The sequence below is a fragment of the Nilaparvata lugens genome, chromosome 1 (assembly GCF_014356525.2).
Source record: "Nilaparvata lugens isolate BPH chromosome 1, ASM1435652v1, whole genome shotgun sequence".
NCBI lineage: Eukaryota > Metazoa > Arthropoda > Insecta > Hemiptera > Delphacidae > Nilaparvata > Nilaparvata lugens.
The window spans coordinates 34,897,309-34,917,051 of NC_052504.1; the positions used below are offsets into that span (position 1 = coordinate 34,897,309).

At 33.4% G+C, this 19,743-nt stretch overlaps 1 protein-coding gene across 2 annotated transcripts in view; it reads left to right on the forward strand.

Moving 5' to 3' along the window:
* Positions 1-19,743, forward strand: part of LOC111051599 (rho GTPase-activating protein conundrum) — an 82,873-nt gene that overhangs the window by 46,738 nt on the left and 16,392 nt on the right. For both annotated transcript variants that reach the window (XM_039420139.1, XM_039420144.1), the window contains exons 2-7: positions 487-581; positions 10,479-10,626; positions 13,620-13,870; positions 16,260-16,372; positions 17,427-17,608; positions 18,736-18,907. In XM_039420139.1, the coding sequence (XP_039276073.1) occupies positions 10,521-10,626; positions 13,620-13,870; positions 16,260-16,372; positions 17,427-17,608; positions 18,736-18,907 (824 nt within the window). In that variant the 5' untranslated portion in view covers positions 487-581; positions 10,479-10,520. The remainder of the gene's footprint in view (positions 1-486; positions 582-10,478; positions 10,627-13,619; positions 13,871-16,259; positions 16,373-17,426; positions 17,609-18,735; positions 18,908-19,743) is intronic.

The following is a 19,743-nucleotide window of genomic DNA, read 5'->3' on the forward strand; positions in this document are numbered from 1 at the left end:
TGCTCCTTATCAAACCTTTCAATATTGATAAACAATAATGATCAATCAATCCAATAATCGGTTAACTCCAGCTTGATAATTGATTGTCTAATCAATCATTGATTCATTTTAGTTTGATAATCAAATATCAATTTACTTATAGACTCATCCCAGGTAATTGATAAATTTTGAACATCGTTTCCATACGTCTTCTTCATACAAGATCTAGTTTCATATCATTCCCAAGTTTCCATACAATACAATGTTTTCATATAAGATCCAGTTCTGAAATATTTTCGAAGATCTTGTTTCTCTCAATGAGTCGTTGTTTTTCACTGTAATAATTTTTTGAGTAACTTACCATAAATTTTATTTACAGTGCCCATTTTGATTGGTTTTCCTAAAATCTATCTTTTTACTACAATAGCAAACTTCATTCTTCTGAAATATATTCCATTTTCGTATCAGTTGAAGTGTGATAATGATATATGTATTTCTTTGTTACAGAAACCAGACTTGCAAACTCGCATGGAGTAATAATCGTTTGTTGACTTCAGATCTGAGTGGTGGAGGAGTCAGCAACTGCCCTGTTCATCTTCAATGTATGTGTTGATAATACATTATATACTTTATTGTAATTGAAATAAATCCACTCCTTGAAAAATCTTCCAAAATAATACATTAGCAATTCTAAGCTCCTTCCAAATATCTCGACTGGGAAAAAATAATTATAATCATTAAATACTAAGACCCGGTTCCTAGGAAACTTAATAAAATACCTGAAATCAGATTTAGTGAGTGTTCTAGAAACCGGGCCTCAATTTTTTTTTGTCTTTAATCATGAAATAAATAAGCACCTTATGCTGATGAAAACAGGATTAATTCACTTCTCTCCACCAATGTAAACCTGTTGCAATTGCGAAGAGAATAAACAATAAATATTTATCGTAATGTTTTGTATTACCTATCTCAATGTAGACTGTTATGGAGTGTAAAATTGACTATTACGCTAGGCCTACTCCTAATATTTAAGACTTGCATTTCGTCTACCCACTCAAAATTGAAAAAAAATTAAAATACTTGGCAAATCAATTATAAGATGTAAAATAGAAAATATAACTTCGGAAAACCCGATCCTCCAAGTTTCGAATGTTTGCGTGTTGTATTCAATTTGGATTTGGTTTTCTGATTGTCCGTACATGTTCATGCCTAAACAGCAGTCGCAGTCCCTGCTAATATGACTTCGGTTGGGAAAATATGTCATGTCACGATGTCAGAAGACATTTTCCATTAACAATTCAGAAGGAAACAAGTGCTGTGGGCCGGTAATAATAATTACTGCAGGAAAAGCAATTAGTCTGGTCGGTTTTGCCAATTGGTGCTACTTGTAAACCTGTTGCACTTGAACTCAGTCAACTTATTACTCTCTGTCAATCGACTTGTACAGGAATAATTATTCTGAGTATTTTAGTTGCACAAGACATAATTCTCGTTTTTCCTGAAATGTGCTGTATTTTATGACGTTCAAAGTTTTTGTTTCCATTATTTTCAACTAAGTTAGCTATGAATCACTGTAACCATGTTTCAAAATCTTGAGGCTATTTGATACAGTGTGGACTAGTATAATTGAAAATTGAAACATATATAGTTTTGTTACATGCTTCAAGCATGTCATTCATTAAAATCGAAAATACAACATGTTGAGCATTCTTTCATGTAGTGATTCATGATTACAGTTTAGTATCAACTCCAAACGTACATTATTTGGAATATAGAAATACAGGGTAGTATAAACTTTCACAGAAGAGGAAATATCTTTGTTCTTCCCTCTGTGCTATTGAGAGAATGAAAAGAAGGGAATCCAACCATATATAGGGTATTTTTTTCAAATTTCATCTTGATAAAGAATATGATTGAATCAGAATTAAGGTACAACATTGAAGAGTAAACCATCGTTGTAATTATAAGGAACCAATTTAAGGTGGAGTTTAATATTAATCTTTCCGCTGTGATATTATCAGAATGATTCAGTGCCGTAATTTACAACATTGATGATCAGGTGACAATTAATTCAGAGTTTTCAATATTGTTGTTGAAAATAATCAATTCTGGAAGTGAAATTCTCTCAAAATAATAGAAAATTCATTGCAGTACAACTGTACAAAACATCCTTCAATTGTATTCGGCTCAAAATTACACTAATTTTCATTACTCTTTACACATTTCAACAGAAATTCCATCCATATTGCCTGCACTTTGCTATTTGTATCTGAATACTTTTATTCAAATTTATTAAGATTCTGATTTCTGACTTTGATATTATTACTGAATAAGATATTAGATATTTTCTAACCACAGATTTTAAAATTGGAAAATCTGTTGACTAGTCTTTTATTCAGTATGGATAACTACCACATTATCACTTTCACAACTACCCAGAAAGACTTTGATATTTCATTGTTAAGTAGTCATTGAAACATTTTTGTACCGGAGATGCCTGAGTGGATTGTCACTAATTCCTTATAATTTCCCCGTCTCCATGTGTATACGCACATATTGACTGCTAATTTCATTCGACCTTGTCATATATATGCATGAAGGTTCTTTAAAGCATTCCTAGAGATAATGAATTTTTCAAGTTTACTCATCAATTCAAAATAATTTGCGTCTTATGCATTCTACTGATGCGTAGGTAGTCAGTCCAGGTACAGACCAAGACCTTATGTGGATGTATTGTGAAATGAATGGAATTTGTAATGTTTACTATGATGTGACGGAATTTCGAGTGCTTATAAAACGTGATAAGCTTACATTTCAGTGCAATCTTGAAATTGTTTGTGGCTGATAAATTATGTGAAGAATTTAGTAAGAAAATAACAACTTATATTCTTCAGATAGGTATATCTTTATCATATATTGCGTCTCATTTTTCAAGTTGTTGATCTAATTTAGTATTCCGATGCAGCTTATTGCTCACTCACCTTGGTGATTCACTTTATATTGAGATTACCTGAAGAGGTTCAAATACAGAGAATTTTCATTTGGATAATTACTGAATTGGGATAAGTTGAACATTATGACACACTTTAATTTAATTAATATTCACTCTTGTGACCATAATATTTCATGAACAAAATTGTACGATTATTGCCTAAAAATACCCATCTCAAGTTTAACTACTTAATCGAGATCAATTGGATATTAAATAATTCGAAATTATTATCAAATTGGTCTTTTCTAGCACATCACTGCTTCTACTGACCCCCCAGCTCTTTCCTTCTTGTAATGTTATGATTGCTCAATCAATACGTATTTTTCATGTGAAAGGCATTCTTTGAACAGTGAATACGAGTTGTCTAGTTTGTTGGACGGGACGCGACTTTCCCGATTCTCACAATAATTTGTCGTGTTTTTGCGTGTAATGTAACGAAGCGCAGCTGCTTCTGTTCATACTAAAAGAGAGTATTGGAGCATGCCAGATGAAGGGAAAGTAAATTCATGGTAGCTGCTGATACTAATAACACTGGTAATTTGTGGACACATTTCAGGTGATTCACAACACAATCACGCCAGTTGCCGCGGAAAGGTGTTTACCATCTTGAAAGTGTGTTTTCCAATTGACTTTTAGAATCGACGTTCCCCTCGTTTTCACCAGGAAACGTTATTCTTGAATGAAATCTCAACATATTATGCTGAATAATTTTCTAGGAAGAAATAGTGTTTCATATGTTTTCTATCCATCACTTTCAACATTCGGTAAATAAATAAGAAAGAGAAGATAAGATAATAAGAAATAAATAAGAAAAAAGGAAAAGTTCTACTGTGAATGAGCTAAGGTGAAATAAAATAGTAAGAACCAATAGCCCAGTCAACGAAGTGTTATAGAGGGAAAAGTTTGGAAGACAATTTTTGACCCCGCAGTTCTGTTTAGGGTAGTGAGGAGGTAAATACATCAAAATTCCCCACCCCTACCACCTGTGCTAAGGGGGTGGAGGTGGTTCAAAGGTACCATTTTTTGGTTTCTCGCATATAACTCGAAAATTATCCATTTTACAGACATGACTATTCTATAAGAAATTAAAGCTTACATAATTTCCTACAATATTGATTCAACAACTTTTTCTATATCTCTCTCACTTTTCGAGATATCCGCTCTAAAAGATGGGACATTTTTGAAAAAAAAAACACATTTTCCTTCGATTTTTTTGCTATTTTTGCTCTTATAACTTTTCAAATATCAATGAGAAAAATCCATTCTGATCATGAGCTTATAGAGCATCGAATTCTCTTCAATTTGATGTATAATTTCACAAGTTTACGCACATCCCCACGACTGTTGCAGCAGCTTCAGTATTGAGTGTGAGATCTTCAGTGATACAAAAATAGACCAATTGACAAGGAATTTGGAGAGAATGTTTTGAACACAATTTTTAACTTTGCTGCTTTGTTGGGACCATTTAGGGGGTGAACATATCAAAAGTCCCCATCTCTACCCCTTGTGCTAACGGGATGAGGGTGGTTTAAAAGTTGCATTTTTCAATGTTTTGCTTACACGCTCATATCTTGAGGAAAATGCGTTCAACCGACATGACTAACTATTCAAAAATGAAGCTTGATAAATTCTCTACCATATTTGTTTTGTGGTGATTTGTGATATCTCCAACAGTTTTCGAGACATACGCTCTTAAATGTGTAAAATTGTTAAAATAACAGCTTTCAATCCTATTTTTTGATGTTTCAGTGCCTACAACTCTCCAACAATGCGTCGTAAAAATGAATGCTCACCGTAGATTTGTAGAGCTTTGTTTTCTCTTTATTTTAATGTATTAATTCTCTACTTAATGTTTTCCTTCTATTGTTATATAGATTTGTAGAGCTTTGTTTTCTTTTTAATTTGATGTATTATTCCACAAATTAATGTTTTCCTTCTATTGTTATAGCAGATTCAATGTTGGGGGTGAAATTTTCAACTCTACAAGTGTCAACTTAGCTGTTCCACACCTTCAAAAGACGGGCTAGAGATGCGTATATTTTCTATGTTTTCCTCACAACTTGTCTCCATTAAGCTACAAAGTCAAAAATTGTCTACCAGATGTTCCAGACTTAAATTTCATTGTCAAGTGATCAAATGTTACAAAATTAAAATTTCACCCCCCACCTAGAATCTGCTATAACAATAGAAGGAAAACATTAAGTAGAGAATTAATACATTAAAATAAAGAGAAAACAAAGCTCTACAAATCTACGGTGAGCATTCATTTTTACGACGCATTGTTGGAGAGTTGTAGGCACTGAAACATCAAAAAAATAGGATTGAAAGCTGTTATTTTAACAATTTTACACATTTAAGAGCGTATGTCTCGAAAACTGTTGGAGATATCACAAATCACCACAAAACAAATATGGTAGAGAAGTTATCATGCTTTATTTTTGAATAGTTAGTCATGTCGGTTGAACGCATTTTCCTCAAGATATGAGCGTGTAAGCAAAACATTGAAAAATGCAACTTTTAAACCACCCTCATCCCGTTAGCACAAGGGGTAGAGATGGGGACTTTTGATATGTTCACCCCCTAAATGTCCCAACAAAGCTGCAAAGTTAAAAATTGTGTTTAAAACATTCTCTCCAAATTCCTTGTCAATTGGTATATTTTTGTATAACTGAAGATGTCACACTAAATACTGAAGCTGCTGCAACAGTCGTGGGGATGTGCGTAAACTTGTGAAATTATACATCAAATTGAAGAGAATTCGATGCTCTATAAGCTCATGATCAGAATGGATTTTTCTCATTGATATTTGAAAAGTTATAAGAGCAAAAATAGCAAAAAAATCGAAGGAAAATGTGTTTTTTTTTCAAAAAAGTCCCATCTTTTAGAGCGGATATCTCGAAAAGTGAGAGAGATATAGAAAAAGTTGTTGAATCAATATTGTAGGAAATTATGTAAGCTTTAATTTTTTATAGAATAGTCATGTCTGTAAAATGGATAATTTTCGAGTTATATGCGAGAAACCAAAAAATGGTACCTTTGAACCACCTCCGGGTGGAGGGGGGTCCTTAGCACAGGTGGTAGGGGTGGGGAATTTGATATGTTTACCTCCTCACTACCCTAAACAGAACTGCGGGATCAAAAATTGTCTTCCAAACTTTTCCCTCTATACCCTTTTTTGAGCATTCATTGCCTGGACTACAAGGTAAATGAAGAATAGAAAAAAATAGGATCACCAGTGATACTTGTGGAATAGGATAGAATAATTTTACTGAAATGACTTGATAAAGTTCGGTCAGATACACAAATTATAATTCACACAAATCAGTGTCACATAAGATAAAAAATCAATAAAATCCTCGGTTTTCGACCACTCTCAATTCAGGAAATATATTATATTCATTCAAATAAGAAATTCTCATTTTCAGTTCCAGCTCTATTGATGAGTTAGTAAGCTACTAGAAAGCTACTCGAATTCGAATTTAAATTCAAGGTTGAAGTTCAGCTGAGGTATTTGAGAATCTCGAACTTGATTCACAGATTTATATGGGCGAGGATTCCTTACTTTCCGATGAATCGGATGCCGACAAAATATTCATTTAATAAAAGTGTGACAGCCGCGCGTAGATCAAACTTTCGACCCAGACTTGACTGAAAAGTAAACCTGGACAAGTTGCCGATTCTTGTCACGACCCTGATGCGGCCGAATGCCTGCCCTGCATATGCCTGCTGCAAGCTGTTAAGCTCGTAGTTGCGCCATTCATACCAATGAGGACAACAATAGAAATGAACCATGATAGAAATCTGTAATCGGTACTATTGCCAATGACCAAAACAATGCGCTAGCAACTATTCAAGCATTTGAACGGAAATTTATTCAAATCGGATACTCGAACCGTAGATGGCTCTGTTCTGTTTATCAGTAATGTGATGTTCGTAGTTCGTCATGGGTTATAAAACAAATCATTCATCTTTTGACATTATGAAACAACTCTCTGTACAAACCTTTGTTTTTTCTTCCATTTGACTTCTAGAGAATGATGGTTTGTTTATGCTTGCAGTGTTGACCTTCGGTTGAAAACAATCAGAACATTTTTACAATTTACCATATAGACAGGTTTGACATCTTTGAATCTGTAGTGGAAATAATTACTGCATAAAAATAATTTATCATAATGAATTCTGTTCTAGCCTGATCTTCTCGATAGAAATGATAACATAAGCATCTAACTAAACTCAAACACCAAGACATGTAACAAATAAAACCTAGTCTTATTTTGTAGAAGTGATGGAATCATTGATCGTGCTAGGAGAGCTAAAGTACTTTGATTTATTCTTATTTCAATCACATCTTAAGAATGTTTCAAAAACATCGTTTAGTACGGTTAGCTTGCAAAATATGCAACATAAGACACAATAAAGAGGCTCGAACAGAGTGTAGAATGTAAAACAGAATGTACATTCTGTAGCCTACTTCACTCTCTGGGCTCGAAGCATTTTTATATTATTGTGGCTCCCAACAGATACCGTGGTGTCTCTATATCCTTTACTAAATCAAAAGAACTATTACCAATGCAACTTATTTCAATTCAATTGAGTTTATTATTGCCATTTTATAAAAATAATCTCTACTTCAGGGATTAGTAGGTTTATTAATTAACCTGTTCCGGTACCCATCTCTTTCTTGGCCTCCCTACATCTATCATGATGATGATGATTAAGAAAATAATAAAATACATTTTTTTACGTCAGTGCACCCTCAAATCATAAATATAAAATCACAAATGTAAACAAAAATAATGCTAGGAATGAGATAAAATTGAATACAAAATTTTCCAAATATCTGGCTATTCTAATGGCATTGCTAGCATAGATAATTAGTCTGTTCGCTAGCAATAAGTTGAGATTCAATGAGAATGAATATATTACAGCAGTAATTTATTATTTTTTTAATTTATTTTTCAAATAATGAATATTTTGTGACATTATGAGTTAACGAAGTTTATTCATTTATTCTCCTCATCCTAAAACACAGATGCAACTAATACAATCCTAATAAAACTATGAAATTTTTGTATCAGGATATATGTGTTTTGTGCTACTTGAATTTTATTTCAAAACTACAATCATTTACCCAAGTTTTCAAATTGTCTTAGTTTTCAATGAAATTCTCTAGTTCTGATCTACTGTTTTCTCATGAAATTTCAATCGAATTTATGCAATTTTAATCGGTATTGATTCAGAAGTCTCTCATTCAATTTGTGTTTTGTGCTACTTGAATTTTATTTCAAAACTACAATCATTTACCCAAGTTTTCAAATTGTCTTAGTTTTCAATGAAATTCTCTAGTTCTGATCTACTGTTATCTCATGAAATTTCAATCCAATTTATGCAATTTTAATCGGTATTGATTCAGAAGTCTCTCATTCAATTTCATTAATCTAGTCTTACATTGTATTTCAAAATAATTCTATGTTTTGTGAAATAGACACGAAACCATTTCAGCCATTTAATACTGAATGAATTATCCAATATTTATAACTCATTTCCACTTGAAAAAGTAATCATTACAATAATTGTCCATTTTGTAAGATGAAAACATGGAGTTACAAAGTGCATTATTGTGTTCAACATGCAGTCTTCTGGCGAGGTCATTGATAATACTGCAATTCAGAACTCTCCGAGAATTCTGCAATGGTGTCAGAAAGGCGTATTGCGATCACCCGTGATCAGTGATTATGGATGATTGATCAAACGTGAATTCTCCGATTGTGTTCTACCAACTGTCACACGATAAACTACATTATCTATATAATTCTCAAGCTTTCACCTCTTTCCAAATACCTTGTTCTACTCCACCACTCTAGAATCAAATACATAAAAAAATAGCGATCAGTTATTGCAGAAACACTCTTAATAAGTTGGGAAATATTATCATTTAACAATTACTAGTAAAATTTCAATGTTCCTCTTGAAAATTTTGTAAAGTAATATTTTATCAATTAGACCTATGTACTTGTATCGAATGCATCATAACAATCATCCCTGATATACAGTGCGATCAATATGTCGCACATATCAAAGTATATATGTCTTTAAAAAGTGGGGTTTTGATATTCGGTGTGTGGCTACAGTAAGATAGCATCTCTATTTAGGTATAAAAACATATTTGAAGCTATTATATGTGTACAGGTTACTATAGGTCGGCAGTATTGTTTTGTGTACGATAGATAAAATGAGCATGTCGTTTTTTCTGTAACTATTACAAATTTTCTCCTGTAATATTTCCAACGAATATTTCTTATCTTCCTTGTAATATTTATTTTTAGTTAATTCAGTGTGTAAGGCCTATTTATTAAACCCTTCTAGATAACCCCACAGGAAAGAGTCTGGAGGCGTTGAATACTGGTGACATACTGTTCAAGAAGGAACACTAGTTGCTGTTGGATAAAAGACATGCTTACATGTCTTACACAATACTATACTGCAAACCTATTGTAACCTGTACACATTAAATGACTTCACTTCTGTTTTTATACATAGATATTGATGCTATCTTACAGTAGCCACACACCGAATATGAAAACCCCACTTTTTACAGACTTGTTTATTTCGATGTGCGCAACAAAATGAACGCATATTTTCAAATTTCAAGAAGATATTTATAGTAGTTGTTAATTAAAACCCATTTATAAATTTATTAAAAAATTACCTTATTTATTTAAAAATAACGATTCAACACATTGCTTTTTCAAACTGAAATGTTAATTGCTTCTATATATTGAATTTATCAAATCTTTTATTATAACAAACTAGAAAAAAACAACAACATTGCATTTTATTGTATTAACAATAGTTGTAAGTCCAAAATATCTCGTTTTAAAACTTATTCTTGAACTTTCCATTTTCCTACTTTGAAAATGATTCAGTATAATATTTCAATAATTATCATTCTTATTAGCATGAACATCATTATCATCGTCATGCTATGTTGATAGAACGTCACACTCTTCTTCATATTTGGGACATGCACCGTCACATCCCATTATGAAACTACCTTGACTGTGTCAAACTTTCCTATTCGAGGATCTATGCAGTGGACAATATCTGAATTCTTTTCATTATTCATATCTTGAATAACCCTATTCTCAATTATGATTTATTCACTTTTCAACCTGTAAATCACCTTGGAATTTCCCTATTAAAATTTCTGTGACATTGGAATCACCATGAAAATCAAGCCTTGTTTTCTCTTTCCCATGTGGATGACTCGAGTTCAAAACACAAACTGATTTTTTCGAGGTGTATTAAGAATAGTATTTGTTCAAAAACGGACTCAAATTACTGTATTATATTCTTGTGATAGCTACAGTATGAAGCTTTGATATTATAAGTTCGATTTCAGTTTGCTGGATAATAATAATTGTTGAGTATATTTGTTGTAAAGTTTTGCAATTCATGTAATATAAATAATTTGATGCTAAAATAATGGAATTATGAATGTTTGCAGGTTGAAGTGATGTTGTGACACGTTGCGTTGCGTTGCGTTGGAATGGATGCAGACTTGGAGGACTATTGGGCAGAGTACAGAATCATTCAAGAGGCGAAACTCTTGGATGACTTTTTAAATGAAGAGTCGAATGTTGCGAGTGGTGAAGGTAATTCATTTTGTATTCGTATATACTCAATATTATGACACCTATTCTGTCCACCTATCCAAACTTCATTCAACTTATGATCACTTCTAAAATAACTATACGATACCCAAGTTATCATTTGTAATTATTTATTGTTAGCCACTAATTATATATTTTTCCTCCACCTACTGGCTAAAGTACTTACTTTACTCCCTGAAACATAATACTAAAGTGTCACTTTTTCGCTCTCGGTAGTAAAAAACAGAAAAACTCCCTAGGGAGTAAAAGTGACTCCATTTAAATAACATGGGAAGCATCTCTATTTTAAAAACTTACATTATAATAGGTTAGAAGGTCTAAGCTCAGATGAGAAAGCATAAAGAGGTGTCTGTCATTGAGTCAACTGAATTCAATACCACAACCAGAAATTTGATCAATGAAATATATGTTTGTATGATATTATATTCTTAATATTAGTAGACGATAAAAATTTATACAATTTTTAAAATATCTTATTCTATTCAAAATACCAGCCAACAAATATTTTTGATCTGCAATTCAAATCTGAACCGCGTGATCTGGAGTCAGCCATTTTTGGTAGACACCCAGCTGATATAATTGTTACAACTTTTGCTAGATAGCGCAATCGGCAGTGCCAATCAGACGGCCAGTTTTTAGGTTTTAGATTTTAGGTTATGTTGTTAGGAAACATTGTCACCAATACGTAAGTTATTAAAATGATTTTATTTGCAGTTTCTATAAAAAATGTAGATGGAGGAAAAATGTTGTGTACATCACGAGTGAAAAATACTTTTTCTCCCTCAGGAAAATTGTTGCCCTCGGCTTCGCCTCGGGCTTCAAACTTTTCCCTCAGGGAGAAAAAGTCGTACTTTTCACTCTAGATGTACAAATAACTATTTAAATGCACCATCAAAAAGTCATTCCAATTTACTTTATTGTTATTAGCTTAACTGATTCAGCTAATGTGAAATTGCGGGTCTCTGAAAATCAGGAGAGATAACTTATAAGTTACTAGTAGGTAACCCGTGCTTCGCAAGGGGCTATTAAAACTACAAAATGAAAACTTGACGTAATAAAAAATTCGAAATTTGAAAATAGGCCTATAACCATCCTCGGTTAATGAAGAATCTTTATGCAAAATTTCAAATTAATCAGTTGAGTATATTTCAGACGTGATAATGCGTCAAACATAATTCCCTATTTCTTACGTGTATAAGCCAGTTCTTTCCTTTATTATGGTATAGAAAACTGATGAAGACATAATACTTGAAAACCTCACAGAATCATATTGATTTTTCCAATACATCAATAAATTTTAGTATCGATTAGATCCTCCTCAATTTGAATCAGGCAGCCTTTTGTTTTCCCAATTCCAAACAAAATACCTAAACTACTCGTCTCACTGCGAATTCGTGTCTGATAGTATATTATAACTGAAGAGTATAAATTATTACTTATTTCATTGTGATCTATTCATGTTTTTCTTATGAAATTCAATGATAGGCCTACAGCATGAAGACTATGTCTATTTCATTTGTACTGGTGGCAAAATTTTACATTAAAAATAATTATTTGATAAAATCCAAGTTCAATTGTAATGAAAACAAATTCCTTCAAAAAATAATTGATAATAATACGTTTTGAGGGGAAAAATTAATAACAAAAAAATTGGGAAGTATCGGGTTTCAAACCGAGGAACCATCGCTCCGTAATCTAGCGTTTTACCATTGCGCTACACTGCTGTTCGAAAATGATAGTCTTGTAACAGCATTATAAGCATTATAACTCATAAAAAACACACTTTGGGCTGCAACAATGTAGGCTAATGGAACTTCATGTACGGTAGCATAGATGAAATGTGACACTTTAATTCTGAAAAATCTAGAAGGAAAATTGAAATTTAGGCTTCCAGGTGCACGAGATTGATATTTTTAGAATCTACGTGCAAAATTTGGAGATCTAAATCATTCCCGTTTTTCCGGTATGCAATCCACAAGTTGACATGTTTTGATGCGAACAAACGAACACACGAACAAACACAACCCTACTCTCTCTTATTATATAGATAAATAAATTGAATAATTATATAAACAAATTTTAAATAACTTGAATAATGATATAAACAACTAATTCAATGCAAAAAACATGTTTTTGGACTCAGGGGACCTTGAAACGTATAAAAAACTTGAGATTGGGGTACCTTATTTTTTTGGAAAGCAATACTTTCCTACACTAACTATTATATAACCATGATTATAGTCACTGTATACATTCCTTACCTAAGGTGCCTAAGGCAGTAGGTAGTAAGGTAATTAAAATCGTTTACTTGTATTAGGTGATTATGTTTTGATATAATTTTGGAAGGCAATATTATCATATTCATAGATTCTCGTCATCCTCCACCTATTGACTAATAATATCAATATAACCATAGAGAAAAGATAGTATTTCTCTATCTAAGGCATATATTTTCTCTTGATATACCTTCTCACATTTTAAACTTTTCACAAACTATATTTTTTATAGTTGGTATTTCTTATTGCTGTCTTCACTGAGTTCCAATAAGATCATCTTAAAGGCTACGTTTCGATTGATAATTTATATTGTTGATATGATGGAAAATTGTGTTATATCATATTATTATTATATCATATGTTTTACAGTCTTAATATTTTTAATAATTACTCTGTTAAACAATATTGTCTTGTAAAAAAAGAAGAAGAAAATTCAAGAATGATCTCTCCAAATTATAAATCATGAGCCACATAATTCTCTCATGAAAGAGAACTACCATATTTGCTAGTATTCCATCTGGCCATTGACGATCGTTCCAAGAAGCCAACACGCCACCCATAATGTCTTCTGATTGGCTGAGAATCAGCTGTTGGTGAGAATTAGCCAATCGGAGGACATTCTTGATGGCGAGTTGGCTTGTTGGAAGTGGCCAGCATCAGGAACTACGCTGAGGAAATACTTGTGTGTCTGTTGGCTAGATGCGGACGGCCTGGACGAAGCCGAGTGGCTGGTGGCGGCCGGTCTGCCGCAGTTCTCTGAGAAGTTCCTGGCGGGGAAGGAGATCGGCGACGTGGAGGTGGGCCAGGCGGTCAGCCTGATGTCGGGGCCGCAGGCGCAGGCGGTCCGGCGGCGGGTGCATTCGCTCAACCACACCCTCCGGCAGCGCGGGCGCCAGCTCAGGGCCAGGCATCGCAAACCCGACATCAGGGATGTTTTCAGGGATGTTGAGGTCAGTTAGCTCTCATAATGTGATATGAAATTGATTTATTTTCTTCTTCATGTTTTTTCAGTATATGTTATATACCTACTGGAAGGTCGAATTAATATAAGATTATTATTATTTTGTATTTAGAAATAATAATTTCTATACTACATTATAACAAGACATTGTGAAGTCTCATATTAAATTATTTCATATTTAGAAATAATAATACCTATAATATATTATGACAAGACATTATCATAGGGAAAAGATAGCATAAGAAGGTTTCTCATGGTATAGTATAGGGCGTTTATGTTTCAAATTCCACTGTTATATTTACTGAAGCCGATAGTCTTAGTAGTTCTTTTTCGTGAAGCTATGTAACGCGGGTAATCTCTCATACTGTGCCGTTCTTACACTCTTACCAGGCCAAACCAGTGAAAATAGATATTAGTCGACAGTAATGGCTTGACTTAACAAAAATCAGCTTGGAATTTGAAACATAAAGGCCTATACCATGGGATATCTTCTCATGCTATCTTTTCTCCATGATATTATCTTGTTTATAAGTAGATTTATTGTATTTCGCTCTTTTCATTTAAGTTTCTGTATTGTTGTAAAGGTGATGTTGTGGTAGGTATCCATATTGAATGAAAAATATTTCAGAGTTTGAAGAGAGGGTTCCAGATTGTTTCAATGAATCAGTATTCTTGACAGTATGAAGTCGTTTTCATTCAATTTGCATGTAAGTTTGTTAGTTATCAGAGATGAAAGAAATAATCTACTTTTAAAAAATAATATACTTTCTTTACTCTATGTGGATTATGGAGTATAATTCTCAATCAAGATAATGGAGTTCAATATTATAGTTTTCTTTACTATATGGTTCTATGTAAGGTATGTTTTCTGTGTGATGTTGAGTCAGTTTGATAAGCTTGAAATCTTGTTAGTAAGTAATATTTTTGTTTCTAATATTTCAAGCCAAACTCAATACCAAATATAGGTACCTACATTCGTAAATTACACAAATAGAAATTTCACTATCACTTGGAGGTATAAAGAACTATAGCTTCTCACAATTTACTTTACAATTACTTAGTTACTTTACAATTTTATAGTTTGTTTCCACATCATTATCAATCTCTATCAAACCTTGTACCTGACTATTAGATAACTTTCGATATTTCAATAGTGTGCTTGTAACACTCAACTATTACAATTCGGCCTTTATTACTACACTGATAGTAAACATTATTTATAGTCAAATCAATACTTGGAAACACGTTGAAAATGATTCTAGGGTGAGTCATGGCCTTTAGCACTAAAAAGTAGTCATATACGAATGCACAGTTTGTGGGTTATGGTTCATGAAAATTTAAAATTCAAAAATTGAGTTCAATTCTATTCCATTTGATTTCCTAGCTCTGGGTCCTCGAAATGAGAGTTTAAGTAAGCTCTGGTTACATTGTTTTCTATTATTCCACATTTTCAAATCAATTTCATGGAAACTGTAGATTGGTGTGAACACGTATCTCATCAATTGACTCATTATTATCGTCTAATAGATATTATTCGTTTATTGGTTATATCTACTGCATTCATCCAAATAGTATACAGTACATTGTAGATTAATACCTATGTTGAATTTACTAGAATTATCAGTTTTTGTTGTGGTTTGTAAATTCGTCTTTTCAAGACAATAATTAACACAATTTGAGATTTTCTATATTCTAGGATTGTAAATGAATGCCTTCAAATATCCTTTCCATTTTAACAATTTCAAATAATTATTGAACATCCATACTAGAAATAGGCTTGAAATTTTCACTCAGGTGTTAATCACGGAGTTGCTAAAAGAAACAATATCTATAGTTTATAGCTTGAATAAATTCACAGTATTAAACAAAACAAACATCAGTGGCAATGGCATAGAGAAACAATAGCATAAGATAGTTCATGTAATTCTTTCCCGTGGAGCTGTGTGACACTGGTAGTCTCTCATATTGTGCCGTTCATACACTCTCACCCCAACAAAACAGTAAAATTCGACAATAATCAACAGTAATCGGCTTGAGATAACAGTAAAAGCTGCGACATAAACTCCCAATACTATGGGATATATACTTACGCGAGAGAAGTGGAAAAATCTACATGGCTGTCATTGCCAAGCAGACTATTCTTTAATGTAGTACTATCTGTCTTCTTTCCCACTAAAAGTCTTACTGAATTGAGTCTCTAGATTTAAAAAAAATTAATTTCATTCTTACTAAAATTTTTCTACACCTACCTCTTTATCCTTGAATGTTTTGTTTTTGCCTCTGATTGGCTACTTTTTGTGATGGTTGGAATTGTGAAGAAACAATAATCTGTATTCGTTTGAAGTTGAAAATGGAAGTTGATTTCATGAATATTGCAGAGCTGGAGTACGGGATCCCGTTCCCGAAGTGCAACTCCGGACTCACTCGACTCGACGCCTCCAAGTCCCCCCTCTCCTTGGACGACTGCTCAAGTCTACCAAGAGAACAATCTGTGAGTAGGCCTACTTGAAACATAGTAAGATAGATAGATATCTTTCAAGTTTACTACCCAACACTTGAATTCAAGTCAAGTTTGATTTTCCTCTATTCAAATATTTTTCAGTCATTTATCATGTAACGGTGTAACTAGGTGAATGTATTGTTTAATTCTTGTCATACAAGAAATTTTGAATAGTTACCTATTGACACAGAAGCAAACGTTTTCGGCTCAATACATCAAAATTATCTAAGTGAAACATTCTGGAGGATAAGATACTATTGAAAAAATCAAGAATCAACAACACACAAATTTAATCGGTTGATTTATTACTTAAATATGTGTAACGCTACTTCGCCTCCATGGTGCACATTGGGTAACTCTAAATGGACTAGCAAATGATGGCGGTCAGACAAACGTATGTTCTCCTGACCGAAAACTACACAATATCTCAAAGAATTTGGAAATATACAGTGTGTATCTAGACATTTGAGACTCATGAGCTATATATTTGTTGTGTATCTGCCATACGCTAAATAAATAATAATAATAAGTCGGTTGTAAAATTTACATGTAATGAATACGCTACTGATAATGAATAATGAATTCCTGCAATTTCTGGGTTTGCAGAATCTGACTGAATACAGCGATTAAAGCTCTATTATTTTTACAAATCAACTCTTGTAGTATTTTCCAGTTTTTGACGAGATGAATAAACGAATTATTTCATCAGTAGTAATTTTAAGTGTTTGCTCCAACAAGATCAAAACGTTTTGGAACATTGATTGGGTGCATTTAAGCATGATGAAACTTCCTACAGGTACAGAGTCAAGGGTTTACCAACTAATGTTTCATATTTTTATATAACTATTTGGGTGTATCTCTATATGATTCATGAAATTGAAATCAATCCAATTCGAATGTTATTAATGTATGCATTATAAAATAATGTATTCATATTTTGAAACATTCATTAAATATGCATGTTCTTGAAACATGGATTGCAAAATGTTAGCCAACATGGAGTTTGCAGTGATTGCAGTGACATTAGGGTTTTATTTGTTGTTAGGCCGGATGCCCCGATACCAAGCTTCGTTCAGATCTTCGAGGGGCCGCCGTCCATAGCGACGCAGCGCAACGAGTCACGTCGCGAGGTGCGGCGGTTGCCTAGCGCCCCTCTTCCACCACACCATCACAACCTCTTCCGGCGTGCCAGTCGCTCTGGTGGGGACATTGTCGCTTCCGAAACTGGTCAGCACCAATTCATTCACTAGTTGAAATTTGTCAAAATATAGTGGAATGGTGAAGGTTGCTGAGAGTGTTGAAAAGTACTGTATATATTCAAATGTGGCGGAGCATTGTGCTAAAGTAGCTGAGAGTGTTGAAAATTACCGCATATATTCAAATGTAGAGGAGTGGCTAAGATAGGTAGAAGGTAGAAGGAAGCATATACATTTGCATTGTATTATCATTGATGCATTATTCTCTGCTCTCAGCTACCTTTTTTGATACCCTATACCTTCGCGCAGCTCCGCTTTTATTTTACCCTCAAGCTTGTGCGCATGTGAGGAGCATTCAATTTGTAATGTTTGATAATGTACTATTGTAATTGATTTATGTTACTTGGAAAATTAATATTTCAATTTAATTTCCATAAGCTTGAATTAGACTATTATTTTTTTCATTTTGAATGAATAGATTTGTACACCATCCATGTTCTGCTCTGCTCACTTATGAAGGATAACGGTTTTAGAAGTAGTTATTTGGTGTTCAATTTCTAGCTTCTATTTTCAATCTGTGTTTCTGAATATCTGTCATAGATTCCATATTTCCTGCAAAAACTACTGAAGCTGAATTAGCGAGTATATGTAATAAAATTAAGATGTTTTCAATGTTAGATTTCCTTGTTCTTCATGCTAATCATGTTAATTCGTCAGGAACTACCATATCTTTGAATAATTTCGATTTATTTTCAACTATACTGAACTATTCATATTCTTGAACTATTTGAACATACCACGAACTTCTTTAATTTACCTACTAGTACCAGAACTATTTGAACGGATGAATTATTTCAAGTACATTACAACCTCGCTAATCCATCCCCTACGGGATTGTTGGCATGGCCGGAAGAGCAGAAAGGAAGACCATACATTCTGACAGTTGTGAAGGAAATCTGATAGGATGATACTTTTAATTTTCAGCATTAAACTATAATTTAGTCCATCTGTGTTCGACACAAATAGTTAATAGTTCTATGGTACTACCAAACTACATTCATTCGGTCATCATTCATCCACTAATTCATTCGGTTTGTGTAACAGACACTTGCTTCACTTCTACTCGTTATGGATATGTTTTGTTTGTTTTTTGTGCAGCGGATGGCATAATAATGGTTGGCTACCAGCGACTGGGGTCTGTGCGCTATGGCATGCGTACGATTTCGACGGCCGGCATACGGGAGCGAGGCCGCAGTGGCAGTGACCCCCTCCACCTCAGCTCCAGTGCGCCCAGTGTCGACAACCTCATCGACCAACATCAAGGAGACAAGTACCTATTCCATAACACACTTTTCATTACCAAACTAGTACACATTCCATATCAAATACTAAAAAAGTGAGAGTACGCCTACCGGTCTTCCTTTCATATAAAATACTTGAACAGTGAGGTTCACTTTCAACTGTCAGTATTCCTTATAAATAACATCATTGCGTCCCCCATTTCAGCTGATACTGTCATGTTCACTTCGCACTGTCGAAATTGGTTGAATGGGAAAGCATCAAATGCTTTGCAAGGAGTGTTTATAATTGCAATCATTCCCCTTGGAGGCCGATCGATTAGTGTAATAATAATAAAAATTATTTAATGATATCACATTACAGATTAAATTTTACTGGTCGTATTGCAATAGTCATTGAATGCATTATTGTTTGTGTAGGAGTTTTTTTTCTGCAAACAGGAGGAAATTAAATTCAGACCTAAAAATCACTATAAATATAAATAATATACAGTATATGGAGTATTAAATAAACTTTAAATGTTCCAAAAATAATCTTTTCAAGACTACCACCGTATTCTACAAACAAGAATAAATTTTACTTGAAAAATTTACAATTTTGAGTGTGATATAAAGTATCAGTGAAAGTGACCGGCACATTTACAGTATAATTTGCATGAGTTGTGTTTGGACTATTTGCACTCAGCATACGGCTGAGTGAGTATGAAAATAGTTTTATTAGTACTTATGGCAATGATATTCCCATCATTGTACATATCACTGTAGCGCACACACTCTCTGGCACTCATATGTGGGAATCCAGCTTTTCTGAGTAGTAAGTCGTCACTTATGGTAATGTATGGGTACCACCCATATGTCCCAATATGTG